The sequence below is a fragment of the Nycticebus coucang genome, chromosome 20, assembly GCF_027406575.1.
Source record: "Nycticebus coucang isolate mNycCou1 chromosome 20, mNycCou1.pri, whole genome shotgun sequence".
Lineage (NCBI taxonomy): Eukaryota > Metazoa > Chordata > Mammalia > Primates > Lorisidae > Nycticebus > Nycticebus coucang.
The window spans coordinates 69,167,712-69,192,349 of record NC_069799.1 but is presented as its reverse complement, the minus strand read 5'-3'; the positions used below and the strand labels follow the sequence as shown (position 1 = coordinate 69,192,349).

The 24,638-nt window shown below is 38.2% G+C and overlaps 1 protein-coding gene and 1 pseudogene across 13 annotated transcripts in view; both read left to right on the top strand.

The window, feature by feature from the left end:
• Positions 1–24,638, top strand: part of ZMYND11 (zinc finger MYND-type containing 11) — a 102,662-nt gene that overhangs the window by 54,901 nt on the left and 23,123 nt on the right. For 9 of the 13 annotated variants that reach the window (XM_053572632.1, XM_053572637.1, XM_053572629.1 and 6 more), the window contains exon 4: positions 8,735–8,896. The exons of 3 other annotated variants lie outside the window; for them this stretch is intronic. In XM_053572632.1, coding sequence (XP_053428607.1) covers positions 8,735–8,896 — 162 coding nt within the window. Of the gene's footprint in view, positions 1–8,174; positions 8,365–8,734; positions 8,897–24,638 lie in introns of all 13 variants that reach the window. One more of the 13 variants, XM_053572642.1, reaches the window with a different exon arrangement.
• Positions 10,039–13,220, top strand: LOC128573081 (ATP synthase subunit g, mitochondrial-like; annotated as a pseudogene).

Sequence of the window (24,638 nt, the reverse complement as noted above, 5' to 3'; positions counted from 1 at the left end):
CAGAGCTTCTGTGGGAAGCTGGCTTATAGCAGCAGCTATGATACAATATAAACTTCTAGGTTGCTCACTTTTAACACTGTTTTTGTTAATTTAATCTGTGCTTCAAAGCGTCAGGAAAGAAAGTATTTTCCACAAGCAGAAAGCATGGAAGAAAATACCTTTACTTTGGTGTCATTTATTTTGTGCACTGAAAGTGTTTTTGAAAAGTTAAGTGAAAATTTTTATATCAGAACAATTTTTCTATTGAGTTTCCTTATAAAAACATAAAGCTTTCTTGTCAGTGAGGAAACCTACAGTGCCAAGATATAATAGAAAAGTAATATCAAATGATGTAAATATATCTGCATCAGACATTTAAAGGAGGGCCATTCATTTTTGATAGCTTATATACTTAATACAGATAATGTAAAATTTCTAATCATGAAATACTTGGAGACTTACAGATTTAATATAGAAAATTATACTAATAATTTCTGAGATATAGTAACTAACAGTACAGGATTTAGGTTTGTGAATCATGCGTATTATATTTTTTCATAAAAGTGATTTTATTATTTTGGTTTTTAGACTTGTGCCTTTCCATATGCTTTCTTCCTCCTCAGGTTGAGGGATTTTTGTTCAGTTTAATTCAATAAGCAATTAGTGAGTTTATTATATGTTCACCAATAATAATATATTAGGTCTTCTATGTTTTATTTTTACACGTTCTGTTACATATATTTATAGAATCATCCTTCTTTCAAGATGAAATCTGAAATGTAAATCAAACAAATTACTATACAGGTTTAATTCTGATTGATGCTGGTCAATAAGAATTCACCAGCATTTTTATGCTAAATATCGATGGCTAGTCTAAGCACAACTGAACATATAAAAATTTTACCTAGTTTATAATTTAATGCATGAATATTTCAAACTCAGAGGTAATGTAGTGTATTAGAAAGTGGTATGGTTATAAGAAAGAGAAGTTTCAGGCCCATCTCCAGCATTTGTTTTGTTGTAAGACCTCAAGGAACTTTCTTAGTCCTCAGCTGTAATCTGGACATTGCCATCTATCTCATTTGACTGTTTAAAGGGTTAGATGAGATTATCTATACAAAGTGCGTCAAAATCCTATACAAAGTGCAACAACATGTCCTCAAAGCAAGGATTGGACCTGTGAGTAAATAATATTGCTGACAAGGATGCCTGTATACGATATGGCAAAAGCACGTAGTTTTTTTACTAACCGTACAAGCAAAAAGTTTTTTAGGGTCTTTTAACTTTTCAACCTGTATCCTCAAAGACAAGACTTGTAAAGAGGTTGTCTGTTAGAACACTGGCTTTTTATTGAAGGTGTGCCTCTAAAATAAAGAGAATAATCATATGTGTGTTTCATGGTTTTGGCTGGGGATACCACCTGGCTACAATTCTCATGCCCTAATAACATTTTAGAAGGACTGTAATTAACTTTGTCTCTCTGGGCATAGCACAGTGTCTTACCCTGGCCAGCTTTGTGTACTTGTTTTAAATGTGGCCAGTGCGTGCAGGCTGCTGCAGACACCTTAGGAAGCTCCTTTCACAATACAGATATTATACATTGGTATATTTATCAAGCAGTTCTCTAGTGAATGATTGTAAAGTATCTTATTCTGATAAAATGAGTAAACAAGAGCATTTCAGGGAAGGGTCACCTTTTCTGGTTTGCACAGAGGTATTCTGTGGCTGGTAACTGACCTGCATACTAGCATTTGGTCCTGGGACCCCTGCTTTATAGTTTTACTGCCTCATGTCTAGCAGGAATCACTCTGATGCCTCTAAAACCTTGAGTTTCCAAATTGAAAGGTGTATGTATTCATCTTGACTTTCTGACTTAGTACCAAGGAAGGAAAAAGTCAAGAAAAGAAGACATATATGGCCTAGCGAAGGGAGGATGTTGGATGTTTTTAAGTATCTGTTTTTAAACATTTACTTCAAAGTTACAAATGTTCCTTTCTTAAGCAGTTCTGTCATTTTAAAAATGAGTAGTAAAGCTCTTTTTTTTCCTTCGTTGGCCTCTAAAAACAGTAGTTATGAGGCCAAGCATGGTAGCTTACATCTATTCCCAGAACTTTAGGAGACTGAGGAGGATTACCTAAGGCTGGGAGTTCAAGAAACAGCCTGGGCAATGTAGCAAGACCCTGTCTCTTAAAAAAAAAAAAAGTGAAGTAATTTACCAACAAATTCAACCAATTTTAAAATGACAAATTTGCGGAAGCTTAGAAACACTCCTGTAAATGTCTTATGGTCATCTTATACTTCCAGATTGGTGTGTCTTTACCGTTCACTCCTAGTCTTCAAATAAGTCATTTAAAGATAGTTTTCATAGTTTTATAAATTAAATTGGTTAAGGACCATTAGACCATGGCACAGAGTGAAACTTGGTGGTCTCTGATCATTCAATGTTTTGTATATCAAGACCTTCTTTTGTTTTTTTAAAAGAAAATGCTACATGTTCTCAGGGGCTCAAAACTGTTTCGGCATCTATGTGCTCTGAAGAAATACACATGGCTGACTACCTTCAATCTGGATTTCTTCACAGAATTTCACCCCCTTTATTTTTATAATTTGAAGAATTGGCAGAATTTTACATTTTCTGGGCTGAGTTACATTTGATATTTAGTAGCTCTTTTTGTAATAAATACAAGTTAATCCCTCATGAGTTAAACTCTTAACTAATAAGCTGCTCACTAAAGATGGGAAGTTCTCACCAAAGTATTTAATGTAATACAATAAGGCAGACAGCCTTGAATATGGCTCATTTGCATACTCAAATATTTATTTTGAAATATCAAATATTTATTTTGAAACTGAGGCAGTGTTACTCATTTCTCAGGCACAAAGCTACACTATTATTTAGAGATATTTTGATTTGAAATGCCAGGCACAATGGCTCACTCTCAGAGATTGAGGCAGGTGGATCGCTTGAGCTCAGGAGTTGGAGACCAGCCTGAACAAGAGTGAGACCCTGTCTCAACTAAAAATAAAAAAAACTAGCTAGGTGTGTTTTGGTAGCCACCTGTAACCCCAGCTACTCAGGAGGCTGAGGCAAAAGGATTCCATGAGCCTAGGAGTTTGAGGTTCCTGAAAGCCATGATGACAGACTCTACCCAGGGTGACAGAGTGTGAGACATTGTCTAAAGTAGATAAGTAAATAAATTAAAATAACCTCTTCAGAAGTGTTGAGAATGACTTAAAAATGTAAAAATAAAAAAGATGTTTTCTTTAAAACTACTTCTCTCTTTAGTTAACTTGCCAAATTTGGACTTGGGGCCTCATTTCTTAATCTGGAAATTGAGGAACAACAGCTTGTTTTTGGTTAGAACCTTCCCCTGGTTTGTTGTGCTACTTGTGATTCCAGAGAGATTGGAGCAGGAACGCCGACTGTGCCTGCTGCAGTGAGACCCTCCCTCGTGCTGCAGTCAGCGCTGCCTGTAGGCAGGACGTCCTGATCCTTTTAAACAGGCCTCAGAGGCATCTTTTTAAACGAAACATAGGATAGATTCTGTGATTTTTCCTTTTTCTCACTTAAAGTTTTTGACACCTATTAAAAAGCTTAATGGATGGAAATGCATGTCTTGTGGTGACTTCAGGGGACTAACGTGGGTAAATGGGCTTGAATCTTAGTCACAGTGGGGCAAGACTGCTTTCCCTTCGTCATCTGTTCCTCCCAACTCAAAATCATCAGTCTCAAGGAAGTTTGAGTTACATTTCTCTGGAAATTTAGCTTTGCTCACATCTTTCAGATAAGAGATAGGATTGAAATCTATGGCCTTATTCTTCACAAATAACACCGTGAGTAGCTACAGCAAGAAATGAGTCCTGGGAGTGGCGCCTGTGTCTCAGGGAGTAGGGTGCCGACCCCTTATACCAAGGGTGGCGGGTTCGAACCCAGCCCTAGCCAAATTGCAACAAAAAATGGCCGGGTGTTGTGGCGGGCGCCTATAATCACAACTACTCAGGAGGCTGAGGCAAGAGAATCACCTAAGCCCAAGAGCCGGAGGTTGCTGTGAGCAGTGATGCCACGATACTCTACCAAGGGTGACAAAGTGAGACTCTGTCTCTAAAAAAAAAAAAAAAGAAAGAAAAAAGAAAAGAAATGAGTCCTTGCTTTGTTGCTGAGAAAAATATTGAGAGGCCTCTTGTATTCCACCTAAGCTTGGCTTCCCATGCTTATAAAAATATATAAAATATATAAATATAGCATGATACCGTATCATTTTTTTAAACTTTAGGTCTTTACCTTTTTCTTATTGTAATTATAATTGTCATAAATCAATTATTCATAGGGTTGTTAATAGGTTGTTTCCTTAGGGAAAAACTTGATGTTCCTTAGACACTGTTGACTTTTAAAAATATGTTCTCTTTATTTTAATCATGTGCAGAACTGTGTATTCCCTCCAGGTGCCCATTCCCTGTCTTAGTTATAAAAATAAATGATCATTTATTTACTAAGTAAAGTATTGATTAATTAATTAGAAATCAATTATACTGTGATTCAATGTGCATTTAAACTGTAATATACTTACATTCAAATCTTTGCATTGGTAAAGAATTTCCATATTATTCAATTGAATATTTTTGGATCCTGCCGTCTTGTTATATGTCCTCTGTTCAGCTTATATCGATCTGTGTGTTTCTTTTTTCTTTTTCCTTCTGTCTAAATTCTACTAATGAATGTTACATTAGTTCTATCAAAAAATAAATAATATTTAAAATTACTATAATATGTAACTAAAATTCTTAGCTCCCAATGATTAACTAAATTTCTTAGTAGAATTAAACTAAACCTAAAATTGTAGAGAGTTATTTTTATATTATATGTACATTAAAATACTATCTCAAACACACATATTTGTGGTGTATTGTTTATCTGCTTATTAAGTAGAAATAGGAAATTACTTTAAAAATTAAAATTTCTTGTGGATTATAATTTGAGCACCTTCACGCACCTGGCTGCTACATGACTGAGCAGCTCTCTGTGCTTCAGTTTTGTCTCTAAATCACAGTTAATATTTCTTGCCCTATCCAGTATAGAGAAATGTTGTGAAAATTAGAAGTAATAATGAATTTTAAACTGCCTAGAAAAGAAATGTGCATACATGGATAATTATAAGCATATTGCATCATACTGCGATGTGGTCAATCCCTGCAGTAGGCAGGTAACAGTGCCAGCTAGCGCTTCCTGGTGCTTACACGGTGCCCTGCCTTCTTCTAGGTACTGTGTACATGATTCATTTGATTCTTACAAAAACCCTATAAACTACTGTAATTTTGTTCATTTTACTGATAGAAAATGGCACACACATAGAAGCTAAACATTTTGCCTACGATTGTACAGCTCTGAGTTCTGGGGGCAGGATTTAAACCAGTCTGGCTCCAGATACTCAACCAAGCCATATGGCTGGCAGAGATCTACAGCAACAGGCTGCTGCCAGGCATGCAGTTTCCCTGCTGTGTCTGAGGACAGCCTGTGTAAATTTCTTGCTATGGGGAGGTATTGTGTTCACCACTTGCACGTTCGTCACTTGCAATGTTAAAATCCAGTGTGAAACAGTTGCAGATCACTGAGGCACACGTTCATGTCCTATGTAATTTACAGTGGTACCACATTTATTTACTAGGAAAGTGTTTTTCTACCATCATCAGAGATTTCATGGCACATGAATTCCTAGAGAGAGAGTTTCTCTATGTCCTTTTACCTCTTCCATGTTAGTGTGAAGAGTAGAGGCTCCAGTGTTTGCAGGCTCCTGTTTTATTAATACTTGATTGGCACATTTTTTTTTTTGCAGTTTTTGGCCGGGGATGGGTTTGGACCCGCCACCTCCAGCATATGGAGCCGGTGCCCTACTCTGTTGAGCCACAGGCGCCACCCATTGATTGGCACATTTATCAGTTAATATCATCTGCAAATGGCATAAGTCATACAGGAAATAATAAGCAATTTGACCATGTATGAAATCCTTTAGCCTTGTGTATTGCCTGATATTGAGCAAAATTATAGTAGAGAGACCAAGATCATTTTGTTTTTATTTTGAAAGGCCTACAGTATTTAGCCTTTCTCCAGGAAAGCAACCCCAGACAAGGTGAACTAATTTTGCACTGTTATTTTACTTTAATTCAGTTTGTTTTTATATTACATGTCTATCTTAATTTAGATTACCTTGTTTAACTCTTGATAAAATTGTTTGTTAAAACCATACAATTTCAATTTCTGCTAGGTTTGAATTTTGTGCTGATCATTTTGCTTTTGTAAAACTTTCTTGTTTTGAGGTGGCATTCCACAGATGCTGCTACTCAGGATGTCTCTCGTTGATGACATTTGTTGGGATCCAGCAAAAATACAGAGTTAGCTTACTGGCACACATGAGTGAATGTTAGTCAGAAGCACTATGTAAAAGATTTCTAATTACTGAAAGACAAATTATAGGCAACTCAGCCTATAATAAGCATGCCTGTATCATTTATATCTCAGAAAAATGTTTCCTGGATTCAGAATCAAACAACTTTTGAACTTGACTTTTGCATATTTTGTATATTTTGAACGACTATTGCCATGATTAAAAGAATGGCCAGCACTGCCTTTACCACCCCATGTATTCTTTTATATCAGAGAGTGGGGTTAATGATATGCCATTATAAACAAATATCAAAATGTTTCCCTATTTTTACTTCATTTGAGTTGTAATTGCATTTCAATAATTGTTGTGAAAAATTAGTACAAGAATTAAATACCCTGTTGAAGAAAGACCTATTTTCATCTTTATTTTCTGGGGAAAGAGTAGTGAGAAGAAAGTGACAGGGAGGTGGGGCCCATGCGCAATAGGACACAACCTTTCTCAATTAGCCTACTAGCTGCCATTGGGACCATCACATGGAGGTGAACCAATGTAAAAAGTTCAAATGCTGAGAGATGTTGGTTTCTTTTTTTTTAATATTGAGTTGGATAAAAGCCACCAAAATCAAATACCTATGAATATTTAAAAGTATCGTGAAATACTTTGCTTTAAATTTGGAAAGAGTTCTATTAACTAAAAGTAGAACAAGACATCTTATCTCCCCTGAAACCTCATTTGTTATTGTTTTAGTGTTGTTTTAATACAGCCAAGTGCCACACACATTTACTATGATGTCATGAGGCACTGTGTCAAACTTTGTGGAGATTTTTTTTCTGCCATGTACAATGAGCATTTTATGTAAAATCAATACCATATGACTTTAGTCCAACTGTAATTATTCCACCAAAGTCAGTTTGCAAAATTTATATATCTACAGCAAATAACTAAAAATGGTCATGTCTTTTTCTTTATTACTTTAGTCAATAAAAACCACTTATTTCTTAATAAGGAGCAAGCCAGGAAATTTATATTTTTGCAGGATTTACTACTGCGCTCGAGGCATGACTCTGGATGTGGGTTGGAAGACATGAATTTTGGACCCTTGGTGACTCTCTTTCTTTTTTTTTGCAGTTTTTGGCTGGGGCTGGGTTTGAACCCACCACCTCTGGCATGTGGGACCGGTGCCCTACTCCTTGAGCCACAGGCGCCGCCTGTGACTCTCTTTCTTTTTGAGAGAATAGACAGTACAACCAGGCAGAGACACATGTACATCTCGCTTCTAAAGAAGTCAGTGCTTCCTCAGCGAGTGCTGTATAGAGGCCAGTTATTGGGGAAAAATTAACATCAGAGAAAACAAGAAGGCTCCTTAGCCTTGGAGACAGTGTAGATAATGATTTATAGAAAGAAAACGATGGCAGAACCCAAGTTTGGAATGTCAGGGCCCCTACTGGAAGGGGTCTGATGACGCTAACTGGGTTTTGCCCTTGTTCATTTGGTTTCCACATCTACAAATGAAGGGTGAGAATCAGCACCTCACTCTTACCATAAGTGTTTTATAATTAAAGCTAAGAATGGTATTTACAATAAATTCTAAACTAAGAGAACTTCTAACCGTCTTCCTATTTACATTTAAATGGTATTGGCTGTACAAAGGATGTGTCACAAACAAGAGCATGGTGAAAGTGTGCACCTATGGTCGTGGTCTTTCATTTCTAGGAATAGCTACAATTAGGGAAATCTACTTCCTTTTTTTAATTGTCTATGGTAATCTCCCTTAGGTAGTTTCACATTTTTAATTTATTTTTCCAAATTCTACAGACTCTGAACATTTGACAACATATCAGAACATGGACCTTCTAATTAGTGGTTATTTTTAATAAAGCATCCAATACCACCAACGGGAAGAGGAGAATAGTGAGGTCACCATTCGCTACTGTTTTCTCCGTTCCCACAGTGTGTCGAGTACTTATTTTATATATACACATTTTAAAAGCAGAACAAAACAAAGGTTTGTTTATTTGGAATGCTAAGCTGTAAGTTGGTTTGGGGTACTCAGTTTACTAAAGAAATGATTAGATTATATTTTAACATGAAAAATAATGTTAGAACTGGAATTGGCTTTGGACTTACTTCATTTTGGACTTGTTTTGCTATCCTATCAGATTGCCTTAAGATATTTCTGAATATTAATATGTTCAGGAAGGATTTTAAAACTTAAAGAAGTAAACTTTTGGGTATTTTCCCTCTTGTTTTAACACAGTAAATGTCTGAAGTTATTTATAATGCCTAATTTCTGATGGACTTTAGTTTCAATTTTGTTTTTAGTCATTGCAGATATTGACAAAATGTCATACAAAATTATTTTGTATTTTTTGTAGGACTGGGAAACAGAAAATCATGACTGGTATTGTTTTGAATGCCATTTGCCTGGAGAGGTGTTGATATGTGACCTGTGTTTTCGTGTGTATCATTCCAAGTGTTTGTCTGATGAGTTCAGGCTTAGAGACAGCAGTAGTCCCTGGCAGTGCCCAGTGTGCAGGGTGAGTACCTACGAGCTTTCCTGTGCTGGGTCGAGGGTTGGAACTGACTCAATAGCCTCACAAGAATATCACAGGTGGTCATGCCAGGAGAGTGGATAAAAGATGGAGGGTGGGGGTTCTCTTTCTGAAATGATGATACCATATTCAGGGTGGGATTTTTAGAAAGTATTAATCACATGAAAATACCTTCTCTTCCCTCACTTTACACCTCCCTCTGGCTGATATGACACCTTAATTCGTTGGCCTTTGGAAGTCAGAAACACTATGCCATACCAACATCTGTTCACCAAGCACTTTATAATAAACTGTACAATTTATACCATTCAGAAAATACAGGTAGGGAAAGGCACATTGTTGGAAGCATTCTTTATCTATTTCCCATCTTATATCCATGTAATGTTGCCTTACTTTTGTCATACCACGAGTTAGTTTGTTTTTTGCATATATTTTATTTAGAGGGTGGAGAGATGGGACAGTTGTATATAAAGAATTCTAATTATTTAAAGCAAAATGAAATTTCCTGGTAGGTAATTCATTTTCCCCATTGAAGAATATACATCCTATGCTTGCTGGTTGCAGAATGTTGTGTGTCTGTGAATACAAGTGATGTGTGGTGACTGAGCACTGCATTACATATGGATGGCATTGATGGGGATGAGTTAACAATTATTTTATTGCAGCCTATTTTATTTTGTACTTGCTATTATTAAAATACTTATTTGGAATCATGCAAATTGTATAGATTCAGTGCAGTTTGGGAATATGTTTTATAGTACTTGAATAATTTAAATGATCCTTCACTCTTCAAAAAAAGTTGTTTTCATAATTTACCCCTCTGTGACATCATCAGTCAAGAATAATTTCCTGCCAGTGTGGTGGGCAAGCTACAGCATATATTCTATCTTCCCTTGGTCACTGTGGTCAGTGCCCCTTTGGTGTGCTCAGTCCACTGACACCGCCATGCATGCCCACTGCGCAGTCGGGATAGCGTTAAGACTGTGTGATGATGACTTACCAGCCATGTGTCTAAATTCCATACAAGTGATGATCAGTCCAAGTCTGATATATCAGCATCAAGTCTCAATTTGTAGCCTTCTCTCTGAGGCTGTAGAATGTGCCCTCTCTTCAAGAAGTCAGTGTACATGGGGATCCATGTAGTCACACCTGGAGCGGAGGAGTTGCATCAGTACCTGTATTTTGGATTGTACACTTTAAAAGCAAAATATATATCCTGTTTTATGGTAAGAATTTTATACTAGATAAAGTAGAAAATTAATGAGCTCTTAAGAATAAGAGCGCTAAGGCAGTGAAAGTACTAAAGAGAAAGAAAAAGAAGCAGTATCACTGGTTACATGGGGGCTTGTAATAGGGACATGGGGTTAGAGAGGGCAGTCTGGGCACACCTATGTCTTACAGCCACAGCTCTTCCATTTTTAATATTCAGTTCTTATTTTTATAGTAAAGAATTTAGACAAAAATATGGGACTTTTGAGGACAGGTGAAACTTCATTGTAGATGTTTCTTATATTAAGAATGGAAACTGAGGAATTAACAACTTTGAAGATGTGTAACACTTCTTCCCTCAGAGTCCACCATCAGGTTGTCTCACTACATTTTCTGTATGTGTTTGCTCTACTTTTTACTGATTAGATGAAATTTCACAATATAGGCTCACCCAGAAACATGATTGCCCTATGCTGTCTTTTCTTCTCTTTGATTTTCTTTTTGCCTTTGTCAATCTAGATATTTTTACACTGTAATATAATTATACTTGCTGGAATGATGCTGTAGGTCTATACAAAATCTTTTTTTTTTTTTTTAATTAAATCATAGCTGTGTGCAATAATGCATTTATGGGGTAAAATGTGCTGGTTTTATATACAGTTTGACATACTTAAAACAAACTGGTTAACGTAGCCTTCACCCCTGTTTCTTTTTTTTTTTTTTTTTGGTTTTTGGCCGGGGCTGGGTTTGAACCCGCCACCTCCGGCATATGGAACTGGCGCCCTACTCCTTGAGCCACAGGCGCCACCCTCACCCCTGTTTCTTAACAAAATCTTGAATTATACATTTATTTTATAGCCTGTGAGCTACTCTCTGATATGGCTCAGAAAGCCTGTTTTTTAGTTTGAAGCTAGAGAATTTTATCTTGAGCTTCAAAATTTCCTAAGAAATTGTTACTTCTGGGCAGCGCCTGTTGCTCCAGGAGTAGGACGCTGGCCCCATATATCGGGGATGGTGGGTTCAAGCCCAGCCCCAGTCAAAACTGGAAGAAAAAAAAAAAAGAAATCGTTATTTCTTTTAGATCCATTCTCTTGTTTTATAGTCAAGAAAAAATAAGTGCTACTAGTTACTTTCCTGGGACAAGGGGTAATAATTATCTTAATGTTCTAATAGAATTTTAAATATCTTTAAGGTGAAGTCTTAGGGTTGGTTTTTTTTTTGTTTGTTTGTTTTTTTTGTTTTTTGTAGAGACAGAGTCTCACTGTACTGCCCTCTGGTAGAGTGTTGTGGTGTCACACGGCTCACAGCAACCTCTAACCCTTGGGCTTACGCGATTCTCTTGCCTCAGCGTCCCGAGCAGCTGGGACTACAGGCCCCTGCCACAACGCCCGGCTATTTTTTTTTTTTTTTTTTTTTTTTTTGGTTGCAGTTCAGCCAGGGCTGGGTTTGAACCCACCACCCTCGGCATATGGGGCCGGCACCCTACTCACTGAGCCAGTTTTTTTAAAAACAAAATTTTAAAACTTTGAATAAAGCATTTTTAATACTCTGGGAGTGATTGACCATATTTAAATATCCTTGGATTTAGAGAATTTAGATTATGGGCAGCGCCTATGGCTCAGTGGGTAGGGCGCCAACCCCATATACGGAGGGTGACGGGTTCAAACCCGGCCCTGGCCAAACTGCAACAAAAAATAGACGGGCATTATGGTAGGCACCTGTGGTCTCAGCTACTCGGGAGGCTGAGCAGGAGAATCGCCTAAGCCCAGAAGTTGGAGGTTGCTGTGAGGTGTGATGCCAAGGTACTCTACCAAGGGCGGGGTAAAAAAAAAAAACAGAGAGAGAGAGAGAATTTAGACTAAAACTTAAGAACTATGGTTTCAAACCAGAATAACTTTCTACTGGCTTTTTTCTTTCTAACTAAATGTTTAGAAAGAATATAACGCCGGAAAGGCTATGCTAACCATTGTGATAAAAATGTGTCAAATGGTCTATGAAGCGAGTGTATGATGCCCCATGATCATATCAATGTATACAGTTATGATTTAATAAAAAAAAGGAAAAAAAAAGAATATAGATTAATTAGCTATACTGATAAAATATTTTGAAGATAAAATGCCAGAGCCAAATTTCAATACAGATAAAAATAATAAATGGAAGCCAACTATTACTGCATAAAATTGAAGATTAAAATAAGCCTTTTCCTAATATTTTGTAGTGATCAGAGGACTATTTGTTCTTATATCACCTCTGTCCCTTAAAGTGTTACAAGGAAAACACTGAGGATAGGTTTTCTGTCCCCCAAATGTCAGCTGCCTTACCAGATTTAATTTAGCTCATACAGCTTTATTTCATTTATCTATTTCTAGAAGATTTAAGGGACAATAATAGACATTTTTCTCAATGAAAATCATTTTATTTTCATAATCTCAGGAATCTCACAACACTGAGAATAGTTCTTTGCAATGTGTACTTTTCTAAGAAATAAACTTTCATCTTATAGACACAGCAGATTGTTATTGAAAATTAACCTGTTAATTTTAGATTTTGCTTTAAAAATTGAGTAATGTCCATTTTCATAATCTTGTTATTAAGAATTCTCATTAATTTTTTTCAAAAGGGATTTAAAGAAAAATTTTTAAATTGCTATAAAAAAAATTTCAAGGCCGGCCATTTGGGGGGACTGTCTTTCCATCCTAACACCCTGGCTCAATTTCTCCATAACCTTGTAGAGAAGGCCCCGGTGAACCGGTGAACACTGCTGTGACTTATTCAAAGCATCCAGTGGTCACATTTTGGTACTACGCTAAGGTTGAGCTGGTTCCTCCAATCCCTGCTGAGATCCCTACAGCTTTTCAAAGCCTGAAGAAAATAGTCAGTAGTGCTCAAACTGGTAGCTTCAAACAGCTCACAGTTAAGGAAGCTGTGCTGAATAGTTTGGTGGCCACTGAGGTGTGGATGTGGTTTTATGTTGGTGAGATCACAGGCAAGTGTGGCATCATTGGCTGTAATGTTTAAAGACCAAGCTTTAACATCTGATTACATTTGACTTATTTGAGAGGACCATGTGTGATCAGACTGTTACCTGAATAAAATAAGATGTGTCAAAAATAAAAAAAAAATAATTCAAGCAATTTAGAAGAGAATAAAAAAATTCCCAGAAATGTTGTCCCACAGCAAGTCATGTTCTCACAGAATCATATGTATGTGTGTGTGTGTGTGTCTGCTCATACCTATGTCTGGTACTGCAGGCGAATTACTGGGTATAGCTAGTTTGTTTCCATTCAGCAATGTCACAGGCTTCTTTCTCTACATGTTATCACTTAAAAGGGCCGTAACTTACGTGGCTGGTTCATGTGTCTCATGTCCACAATGTCCACCGTTCTGTACACTGTGGTCAGAGGCGACGTTTATGTTGCTGTGTCAAAAATCATGAGACGAGTGATCTTCTCATTATTGTTTATTTCTGCATGAAACTGAAGTTTATATTTTTGTTTTATTGTTATTTATTTATATCTTATATTCCTGAAATAGCCCTGACTTTTCCAGGAAAAAAAAGAGAGAAAATCATAGTCTTTTTTGAAAATTACTTTTAAGAATTTATTTACATAAAGGAAATACCTTTAAGACACAATATAGTCCATTGTATTTTTTAAAAGAAAGAAAATTAATTTATATATTTTTATGTAGTTCTGTCTGATCACCTTTGGCAAGATAAGTTTATCTAAGTGGAACTCTTAAAAGTAAAGGATAGTATGCACATTTAAATTTTTGGCAAGTCACCAACTTGTTCTTCAGAAAATTACATCTATTTACACTAACAAAACAAGAAAGTATTTTTCAACTTTTTGTTGCCAATAGGATAAAAATGGGTGTCGTGCTTCATTTTCTTATGTGTAGTTTCTGAATTACAAAGTCATTTTATCCTGTGGTGCCATGGTTAGAGAGGTATTTACAATTTTTAAGGACCACTAGGTCATATAATTTTTATATGAACAAAAGTAGAAAATTAATTTTAAAATATCGTGTCTGAACCAGGTTCTTTCGTAAGACAGGTTTTGCTATTCATCACAAGTGTAACCAGGGGAAAAAGTAATGGGAACATCAATAAACCTGGGGTTGGGGGAGTTTAAAAATTTGATCCAGAATACAAAACTGTAAAATCTCTTGTGTTACTATCTAATCTCTATAAAACTACATACACCCACCCAAGCAAGAGAAAAAGAGTTCACACATTTTCTGTGCTGCCCTCCCATGATGACTTGAACAGTGTTACAGTCCAAAGGTTTGAACGTGATGTGAAATGGTTTGCTTGGTAGTGTGTTCGGTCTTCATGATGTATCTTTTGATGGCTTATTTAGACACTTAATTGAACTTTATCTTATATTTTAACTCCAAGGGATTGAGAAAATAATAGTTGGCCTTCTTCCTATATCAGGATGATTATAACTTTAGATAAATAGAAAACTCATCTAGCATATCCAGTATTGACGGACTGAAAACGTACGCAGTCGTCCTGTTTTCCCTAGCAGTGCTGAATGCACAGTGGGGGGCAGGGAATGGAGAGGGAGTCAGTGTTTCCATTGGCTGGATGTTGGCTCCTGTACATAAAGAACAAGTGATATCTCTACCTGAAAAAAGAGAGATTTTAAGTTATTTTCTGAAAAGGATGGAAAGACTCACTCTTCTGAGGAATACCTTCTGCTCTGCCTTTTCAATCATGTTTCTTTTTTTTTTTTTTTTTTGTGGAGACAGAGTCTCACTTTATGGCCCTCGGTAGAGTGCCGTGGCCTCACACAGCTCACAGCAACCTCCAACTCCTGGGCTTAAGCGATTCTCTTGCCTCAGCCTCCCGTGAGTAGCTGGGAATCATGTTTTTTCTTTACAGATAGTGTTACGTAGAAGGGGAAAGGAGCAAGTAGGCATAGACCCTGTGTTCCATAAAATGTTTCTGATTTCCCTCTCTTATTCCTAAAGCCTACAGCAAGCCTTAAAAGAGTTTAAAGTTACCCCAAAAAAGTACATTAATATCAATGATAAAGTTCCTGACATGCATAGCACCCTTCTCTGAGTAGCTAACATTGCAGCAGTATTTCTGTGAATCTGTGGGTGTAGTGGGTTTAGAAATACCATGTGCTGGTTCTATTACACTCTGTTTTGTGGCCTGTAGAATTAATTTGAGATACTTTAATAGCTGCTAACTCACCTCAGGCTGGCTGCTACAAAAAGCTGCTCACATCCCCTGGACTCTTGGTCTTAGTTGCCATGGCTCATGCCTGTAATCCTAGCATTCTTTGGAGGCCGAGGAGGGTGGATTGCCTGAGGTCATGAGTTTGAGAAGAGCCTGAGCCCGAGAGAGACCCAGTCTCTCTAAATAGTCAAGTATTGTGGTTGGCCCTGTAGTCCCAGCTACTTGGGAGGCTGAGGCAGGAGGATCACGAGGCTGAGAGTTTGAGGTTGCTATGAACTGTGATGCCACGGCACTCTACCGAGGGTGACAAAGTGAAACTCTCTGAAACAAACAAACAAAAAAAGTCCCTATTGTCCTCCATTAGAGAAGAGAGAGTTGACTTTGTAAAAATAAATAAATATTAGTATTCAGTGGTGTTTTTCTATATCTGCACAAGTAAGTCCTATGCATTAGAGGCTTTGTAGGGCCTACTTCCTGACTCAGGACAGCAGGTGAGTGGGTGCCTGACTTGCCCAAACTTGCCAGAATCTACCTCAAGACATTTTTGAGAGAGTGAATTATCCTCTGAGTTCTAGCTTTTAACTGTAAGAAGGCATATCTGTGATAGCTCAAAGGAGGTTTTTAAGCTTAAATTTCACTTCTTTTAACTTAAATTAAAGAAAAAAAAAAGATTGTCAGAAGCTCAAATGAAACAATGCTCACTGGGTTGTCTGGGGCTCAAGTGGCACAGCACAGAGGCCTGGGCAGTTCGGTGCCCTGCACACATGGGCAGTTCCGCTAGCACTGGCGGTGGCTGGGATGTGTTGCTCTGCTGGTCTTAGAGATAGGAATCAACTTTGATGTGTCAGTGTTGGGCCTGCAAAAGACTGAACATAGGCATAATTTTAGAAAATAGTCTTAGAAAGTGATTTTCAGGGTTGAGCTGCTTGGCTTCCAGTGGTTTGGAGGCATAAGTGGCAGGATTGGACCTCTTCCTCCAGACCAGCTCTCCTCTTAAACTCTCAGTTATTGGAGTTTTTTATAAATTCTTTGTGACTCCTTTGTACTCTCTTATTACATATGTCCAGAGGAGACTGCAGAGCAGCTAGATCTCAAGAACAGCATAAGCAGTTTATGTACAGATAAAATTTATTTTGATGTTTTTGTGTTCCATGATTGTAGAGTTTTTATGGAGATCTGTGAGCTGCTTACTTCCTAAAACTATAGGTGATTTTTCTATAGATTAGGGTTTTTCCAAATAAGGCCCAGAGCTTACCTATGCTGGTAATCACCAGGATCCTCTGAGATAGTCTTTGGGGGGTCGGCTCGGGGGTCTGCACCCAACAGGCACCTTAGGGGCTGTGCACATGCACCCACTGACACCAGAGGTTGCTGCTGACACTGTGCTCTATTGTTAGAAGTCAGCAGTTGGTGTTCAAGTGTCATCTGGCCGTGAAAAAGCTCACATATACTTCTGTTGGTTAGAGTATGTGAAAGCAGAGTTGGGTATGGAGAAATTCTGCATGTTGTAAGGATGAGCATTTTTTTTTATTGTTGGGGATTCATTGAGGGTACAATAAGCCAGGTTACACTGATTGCAATTGTTAGGTAAAGTCCCTCTTGCAATCATGTCTTGCCCCCATAAAGTGTGACACACACCAAGGCCCCACCCCCCTCCCTCCGTCCCTCTTTCTGCTTTCCCCTCCCATAACCTTAATTGTCATTAATTGTCCTCATATCAAAATTGAATACATAGGATTCATGCTTCTCCATTCTTGTGATGCTTTACTAAGAATAATGTCTTCCACGTCCATCCAGGTTAATACGAAGGATGTAAAGTCTCCATTTTTTTTAATGGCTGAATAGTATTCCATGGTATACATATAACAGCTTGTTAATCCATTCCTGGGTTGGTGGGCATTTAGGCTGTTTCCACATTTTGGCGATTGTAAATTGAGCTGCAGTAAACAGTCTAGTACAAGTGTCCTTATGATAAAAGGATTTTTTTCCTTCTGGGTAGATGCCCAGTAATGGGATTGCAGGATCAAATGGGAGGTCTAGCTTGAGTGCTTTGAGGTTTCTCCATACTTCCTTCCAGAAAGGTTGTACTAGTTTGCAGTCCCACCAGCAGTGTAAAAGTGTTCCCTTCTCTCCACATCCACACCAGCATCTGCAGTTTTGAGATTTTGAGATGTGGGCCTTTCTCACTGGGGTTAGATGATATCTCAGGGTTGTTTTGATTTGCATTTCTCTAATATATAGAGATGATGAACATTTTTTCATGTGTTTGTTAGCCATTCGTCTGTCATCTTTAGAGAAAGTTCTATTCATGTCTCTTGCCCATTGATATATGGGATTGTTGGCTTTTTTCATGTGGATTAATTTGAGTTCTCTATAGATCCTAGTTATGAAGCTTTTGTCTGATTGAAAATATGCAAATATCCTTTCCCATTGTGTAGGTTGTCTCTTTGCTTTGGTTATTGTCTCCTTAGCTGTACAGAAGCTTTTCAGTTTAATGAAGTCCCATTTGTTTATTTTTGTTGTTGTTGCAATTGCCATGGCAGTCTTCTTCATGAAGTCTTTCCCTAGGCCAATATCTTCCAGTGTTTTTCCTATGCTTTCTTGGAGGATTTTTATTGTTTCATGCCTTAAATTTAAGTCCTTTATCCATCTTGAATCAATTTTTGTGAGTGGGGAAAGGGGTGGGTCCAGTTTCAGTCTTTTACATGTAGACATCCACTTCTCCCAACACCATTTATTGAATAGGGAGTCTTTCCCCCAAGGTATGTTCTTGTTTGGTTTATCGAAGATTAGGTGGTTGTAAGATGTTAGTTTCATTTCTTGGTTTTCAATTCGATTCCAAGTGTCTGTGTCTCTGTTTTTGTGCCAGTACCATGCTGTCTTGAGCACTATGGCTTTGTAGTACAGACTAAAATCTGGTATGCTGATGCCCCCCACTTTATTTTTGTTACTAAGAACTGCCTTAGCTATACGGGGTTTTTTCCGGTTCCATACAAAACGCAGAATCATTTTTTCCAAATCTTGAAAGTACGATGTTGGTATTTTGATAGGAATAGCATTGAATAGGTAGATTGCTTTGGGAAGTATAGACATTTTAACAATGTTGATTCTTCCCATCCATGAGCATGGTATGTTCTTCCATTTGTTAATATCCTCTGCTATTTCCTTTCTGAGGATTTCATAGTTTTCTTTATAGAGGTCCTTCACCTCCTTCGTTAGGTATATTCCTAGGTATTTCATTTTCTTTGAGACTATGTGTCCTTAATTAGCTTTTCATCATGACTGTTATTGGTGTATACAAAGGCTACTGACTTGTGGACATTGATTTTATATCCTGAAACATTACTGTATTTTTTGATGACTTCTAGGAGTCTTGTGGTTGAGTCTTTGGGGTTCTCTAAGTATAAGATCATGTCGTCAGCAAAGAGGGAGAGTTTGACGTCCTCTGCTCCCATTTGGATTCCCTTTATTTCCTTGTCTTGCCTAATTGTATTGGCTAGAACTTCCAGCACTACGTTGAATAGTAAAGGTGACAGAGGACAACCTTGTCTGGTTCCAGTTCTAAGAGGAAAAGCTTTGAGTTTTACTCCATTCAGTAAAATATTGGCTATGGGTTTGTCATAGATAGCTTCAATCAGTTTTAGAAATGTGCCACCTATGCCTATACTCTTCAGTGTTCTAATTAGAAAAGGATGCTGGATTTTATCAAATGCTTTTTCTGCATCTATTGAGAGGATCATGTGATCTTTATTTTTGCCTCTGTTAATATGGTGGATAACGTTTATGGACTTGCGTATGTTAAACGAGCCTTGCATCCCTGGGATGAAGCCTACTTGATCATGATGAATGACTTTTTTGATGATAAGCTGTAATCTATTGGCTAAGATTTTGTTGAGAATTTTTGCATCTATATTCATGAGTGAGATTGGTCTGAAATTCTCCTTTTTGTTTGGGTCTTTTCCTGGTTTTGGTATCAGGGTGATGTTTGCCTCATAGAATGTGTTGGGGAAGATTCCTTCTTCCTCAATTTTTTGGAATAATTTCTGCAGTACAGGAATAAGCTCTTCCTTGAAGGTTTGATAGAATTCTGGTGTGAAGCCATCTGGACCAGGGCATTTTTTGGTTGGAAGATTTTTTATTGTTTCCTTGATCTCGGTGCTTGAAATTGGTCTGTTCAGGAGCTCTATTTCTTCCTGGCTAAGTCTAGGGAGAGGGTGTGATTCCAAATATTGATCCATTTCCTTCACATTGTCAAATTTCTGGGCATAGAGTTTCTGCTAGTATTCAGAGATGATCTCTTGTATCTCTGTGGGATCAGTTGTTATTTCCCCTTTATCATTTCTGATTGAGGTTACTAGAGATTTTACTTTTCTATTCCTCGTTAGTCTGGCCAATGGTTTATCTATTTTATTTATTTTTTCAAAAAACCAACTCCTTGTTTCATTAATTTTCTGAATGATTCTTTTGTTTTCAATTTCATTGATCTCTGATTTGATTTTGGATATTTCTTTTCTTCTACTGAGTTTAGGCTTAGATTGTTCTTCTTTTTCCAATTCCATAAGATCTCTTGTGAGATTGTTGAAGTGCTCTCTTTCTGTTTTTCGAATGTAGGCATCTAAAGCGATGAATTTTCCTCTGAAAACTGCTTTTGCAGTATCCCACAGGTTTTGGTAGCTTGTGTCTTCATTGTTGTTATGCTCAAGGAAGTTAATGATTTCCTGTTTTATTTCTTCCTGCACCCATCTGTTATTCAACAGAAGATTGTTTAATTTCCATGCCTTTGGGTGGGGTCGAGCATTTTTGTTAGAGTTGAGTTCCACCTTTAGTGCCTTATGGTCTGAGAAGATACAAGGTAAAATTTCAATTCTTTTGATTCTGTTGAAATTTGTTTTGTGTCCCAGGATATGATCAATTTTGGAGAATGTTCCATGGGGTGATGAGAAGAATGTATATTCTTTATCTTTGGGGTGGAGTGTTCTATATGCGTCTGTCAAGCACAGTTGTTCTAGGGTCTCATTTAAATCTCTTAGATCTTTGTTTAATTTCTGTTTAGAGGATCTGTCCAGCTCTGTAAGAGGAGTGTTAAAGTCCCCTGTTATTATGGTATTATCAGATATCATATTGCTCAGACTGAGTAAGGTCTGTTTCAAGAATCTGGGAGCATTCAAATTGGGTGCATAAATGTTTAGAATTGAAATGTCTTCTTGTTGTATTTTTCCCTTGACCAATATAAAGTGACCATCCTTGTCTTTTTTGACTTTAGTTGCTTTAAATCCACATGTATCTGAAAATAAGATTGCAACTCCTCTTTTCTTCTGAATTCCATTTGCCTGAAAAATTGTCTTCCAACCCTTGACTCGGAGCTTTAATTTGTCTTTTGAAGCCAGGTGTGTTTCTTGCAGACAGCAAATGGATGGCTTGTGTTTTTTAATCCAGTCAGCCAATCTATGTCTCTTCAGTAGGGAATTCAAACCATTAACATTTATTGAGATAATTGGTAAGTGTGGTAGTATTCTATTCGTCTTGTTTGGTGAGAGTCCATTGCTTAGTTTTATCTTTTGCATCAGTGTGGAGGTTAGGTTCTGTCCTTTAATTTCTGAGTTCTTACTTTGCTGCTGATCCATTGTGGTGGTCAGTGTGCAGAACAGGTTGAAGTATTTCCTGTAGAGCTGGTCTTGTTGTGGCAAATTTCCTTAATGTTTGTATATCCATAAATGATTTGATTTCTCCATCAATTTTTAAGCTTAGCTTAGCAGGGTACAGAATTCTGGGCTGGAAATTGTTCTGTTTAAGTAGATTAAAGGTAGATGACCATTGTCTTCTTGCTTGGAAAGTTTCATTAGAGAAGTCTGTGGTCACTCTGATGGATTTGCCCCTGTAGGTCAACTGGCGCTTACTCCTGGCAGCTTGCAGAATCTTTTCTTTTGTCTTGGCTTTGGACAGGTTCATCACAATGTATCTTGGAGAAGCTCGGTTAGAGTTGAGGAGACCTGGGGTCTGATAGCCCTCTGAAAGCAGTATGTCAGAATCTTTGGTGATATTTGGGAAATTTTCTTTTATAATATTCTCTAGTATGGCTTCCATTCCTCTGGGGCATTCTTCTTCCCCTTCTGGGATTCCTATAACTCGTATGTTGGAACGCTTCATAAAGTCCCATGATTCTGACAGTGAACGTTCTGCTTTCTCTCTCTTCTTTTCTGCCTCTTTTACTATCTGAGTTCTTTCAAGAACTTTGTCTTCTACCTCTGAAATTCTTTCTTCTGCATGGTCTAACCTGTTGCTGATACTTTCCATTGCATCTTTAAGTTCCCTAATTGACTGTTTCAGTTCCTTCAGCTCTGCTATATCCTTTTTATATTCTTCATATCGTTCATCTCTTATTTGATTCTGTTTTTGGATTTCCTTTTGGTTATTTTCCACTTTATTAGCAGTTTCCTTCATTGTTTCCATCATTTCTTTCATTGTTTTCAACATGTGTATTCTAAATTCCCTTTCTGTCATTCCTAGCATTTTTTCATAGGTGGAATCCTCTGCAGTAGCTACCTCATGGTCCCTTGGCGGGGTTGTTCTGGACTGGTTCTTCATGTTGCCTGGAGTTTTCTGCTGATTCTTCCTCATGAGTGGTTTCTTTTATCTGTTTCCGTGCCCTGATTTTCCTTTTACTTCCTCTTGCTCTTTAAGTTCTCGTGCCTGTGGAAGTTGCGGGCGGGTTTAGACCGATTGAACACACGCGACCACTTGCCGGTTTTCCACTGTTTTAGTCCTCCTCTTGGGGTCCAGAAGTCTCTCGCTGACTCCCTGTATCCACGCAGGGGTGATGATAGGCAGATCCCACCAGCCAGAGATCTGGAGTTCTATCTCCCCAGACTCACGGTGCCCAGATACAAGAAAGCTGTTACTCGGCTGCCATCTTGCTCCGCCTTCCTAAAACTACTCTTTAAAAAACAGTCTGTAATCCCAGCACTTTGGGAGGCCAAGGCAGGAGAATAATTGGAAGTTTGAGACCAGAGTGAACAATATAGTCAAATCTCTTCTCAGACTAACACACGGTCCTTGCAACTTGCACACATACAACTTAAGTGACCGGAATTCTGGCCGCACTTGCCACCGAGGGACACGGCCACAGCTCCAACCATCGGCACCCACTCAGCTGGGCTCGCGGAGGCATTAGGCAGGATGAGCATATTTTTCTTTTCTTTTTTTTTTTTTTTTGAGACAGTCTTATTATGTCACCTCTTAAGAGTACTATGGCATCACAGCTCACAGCGACCTCAAAGTGTTGGGCTTAAGCGATTCTCTTGCCTCAGCCTCCCAAATAGCTGGGACTACAGGCACCTGCACAACGCCCAGCTATTTTTTTTGTTGTTGTTGTTGTAATTATTGTTTAGCAGGCCCGGGCTGGGTTTGAACCCGCCAGCCTTGGTGTATGTGGCTGCCACCCTAACCACTGAGCTATGGGAGCTGAGCCAGGATGAGCATATTCTTGAGTTCAGCTACACACAATCATTCTTTAGTAGGTGATGCAGCTGGTTAGCAGTGGCCACTGAGCACTCCGTCAGCTGCCATTTGCTGAGCTGTCACTGTGTGGTATACTGCACACAGCTGACCACCATGGTCTCTTGTTTTCATAGCACTAGGTCTAGCGTGGGTGTCAACCCATGTTTTTGTACCGACTGTGAGCTAAGAACAGTTTTACTTTTTTTTTTTTTTGCAGTTTTTGGCCGGGGCCGGGTTTGAACCCGCCACCTCTGGTATATGGGGCTGGTGCCCTACTCCTTTGAGCCATAGGTGCCGCCTAGAACAGTTTTACTTTTTAAACTGTTGAAGAAAAATGAAAAGAGGAATAATATTTTGTGACACATGAAAGTTATAAAAAATTTCAGCGTCAAACTTTTCTTAGAACACATTAACACCCAATTATAACTGTTTTGTCACTAGGACAGCAGAGTTGAGTAGTTAAGAAAGAGTACTGCTGTATGGTCACAAAGCCTAAAGTATTTATCATCTGGACCTTTACAGAAAGTTTATTGACCTCTATTCTAGTTGGCTGTGGAAAGAACATTCTGGACATTGGGAAGTCCTTACCTTGTTTAATCACAGATGTGGGCAAAATTTAACATAAATACATGTACCTAAAAAAAGACATTCCTATTTTACACTTCTTTCTTTTTTTTGGGGGAGGGGGATACTTAGTATGCTGAAATAACAAAGATTTTTACAGATTTATTTTCTGTCAAAATATGTTTCAAAGACTGAAAATCTAGGTCTCTGGGAAGAATTGAGAGCTCTAGACCAAGAAAGGCTTTTAATCCAGAAGATTCTTTCAAATTATGATCATTGGGCATCATTATCAATAATCAACTATGATAGGATCAAGAGATGCTAAAGATTTTTGCCTTCCAAGCAAAAACACTATATGTTATAGTTGTGACTGAGTTACTTGGTTTTTGCTTTGTTTCTTCTACGTGCAGCCATCTGATTCATTGTAGACCAGCAAGTATTTGTGTCTGGCTTAAGAATTCCTTGTTCATAGCCGGGCGTTGTGGCGGATGCCTGTAGTCCCAGCTACTCGGGAGGCTGAGGCAAGAGAATCGCGTAAGCCCAAGAGTTAGAGGTTGCTGTGAGCCGTGTGACGCCACAGCACTCTACCCGAGGGTGGTACAGTGAGACTCTGTCTCTATAAAAAAAAGAATTCCTTGTTCAGGGTGGCTCCTATGGCTTAGTGAGTAGGGCACCAGCCCCATATACTGAGGGTGGTAGGTTTGAACCAGCCCCGGCCAAACTGCAACAAAAAATAGCCAGATGCTGTGATGGGCGCCTGTAGTCCCAGCTACTCAGGAGGCTGAGACAAGAGAATCGCCTAAGCCCAGGAGTTGGAGGTTGCTATGAGCTATGTGACGCCACAGCACTCTACTGAGGGTGATAAAGTGAGTCTCTGTCTCTAAAAAAAAGAATTCCTTGTTCAAGGTGTTCATTCAGGATTTTCTATATCCTTCAAATAAAGGAGGGTGGACCCTTGGATGTATAACCTACTGAGAATACCTACTACAGTCACTGTCTTATATAGTTACTAATGCTGCTTCAGCTACGTGATTATTGTCATTTTGAAATGACAACAACTTTGCCATGTCATAGAAGATTCCTCTCTTGATTCTCCATAAATGGTGAACAAAATCACTCCATACGCTGCCAGATGATATGAGCTAGTGCCATAATTACTGGACTTTCTTATGGTAGATTTTGACCTAAACACTCTTACAGGGAAACCTGGGGCCTGTGAGTAGGGAGCAGGGATAATTCAAATCCTGAGAAACAGTTGGATCTGGA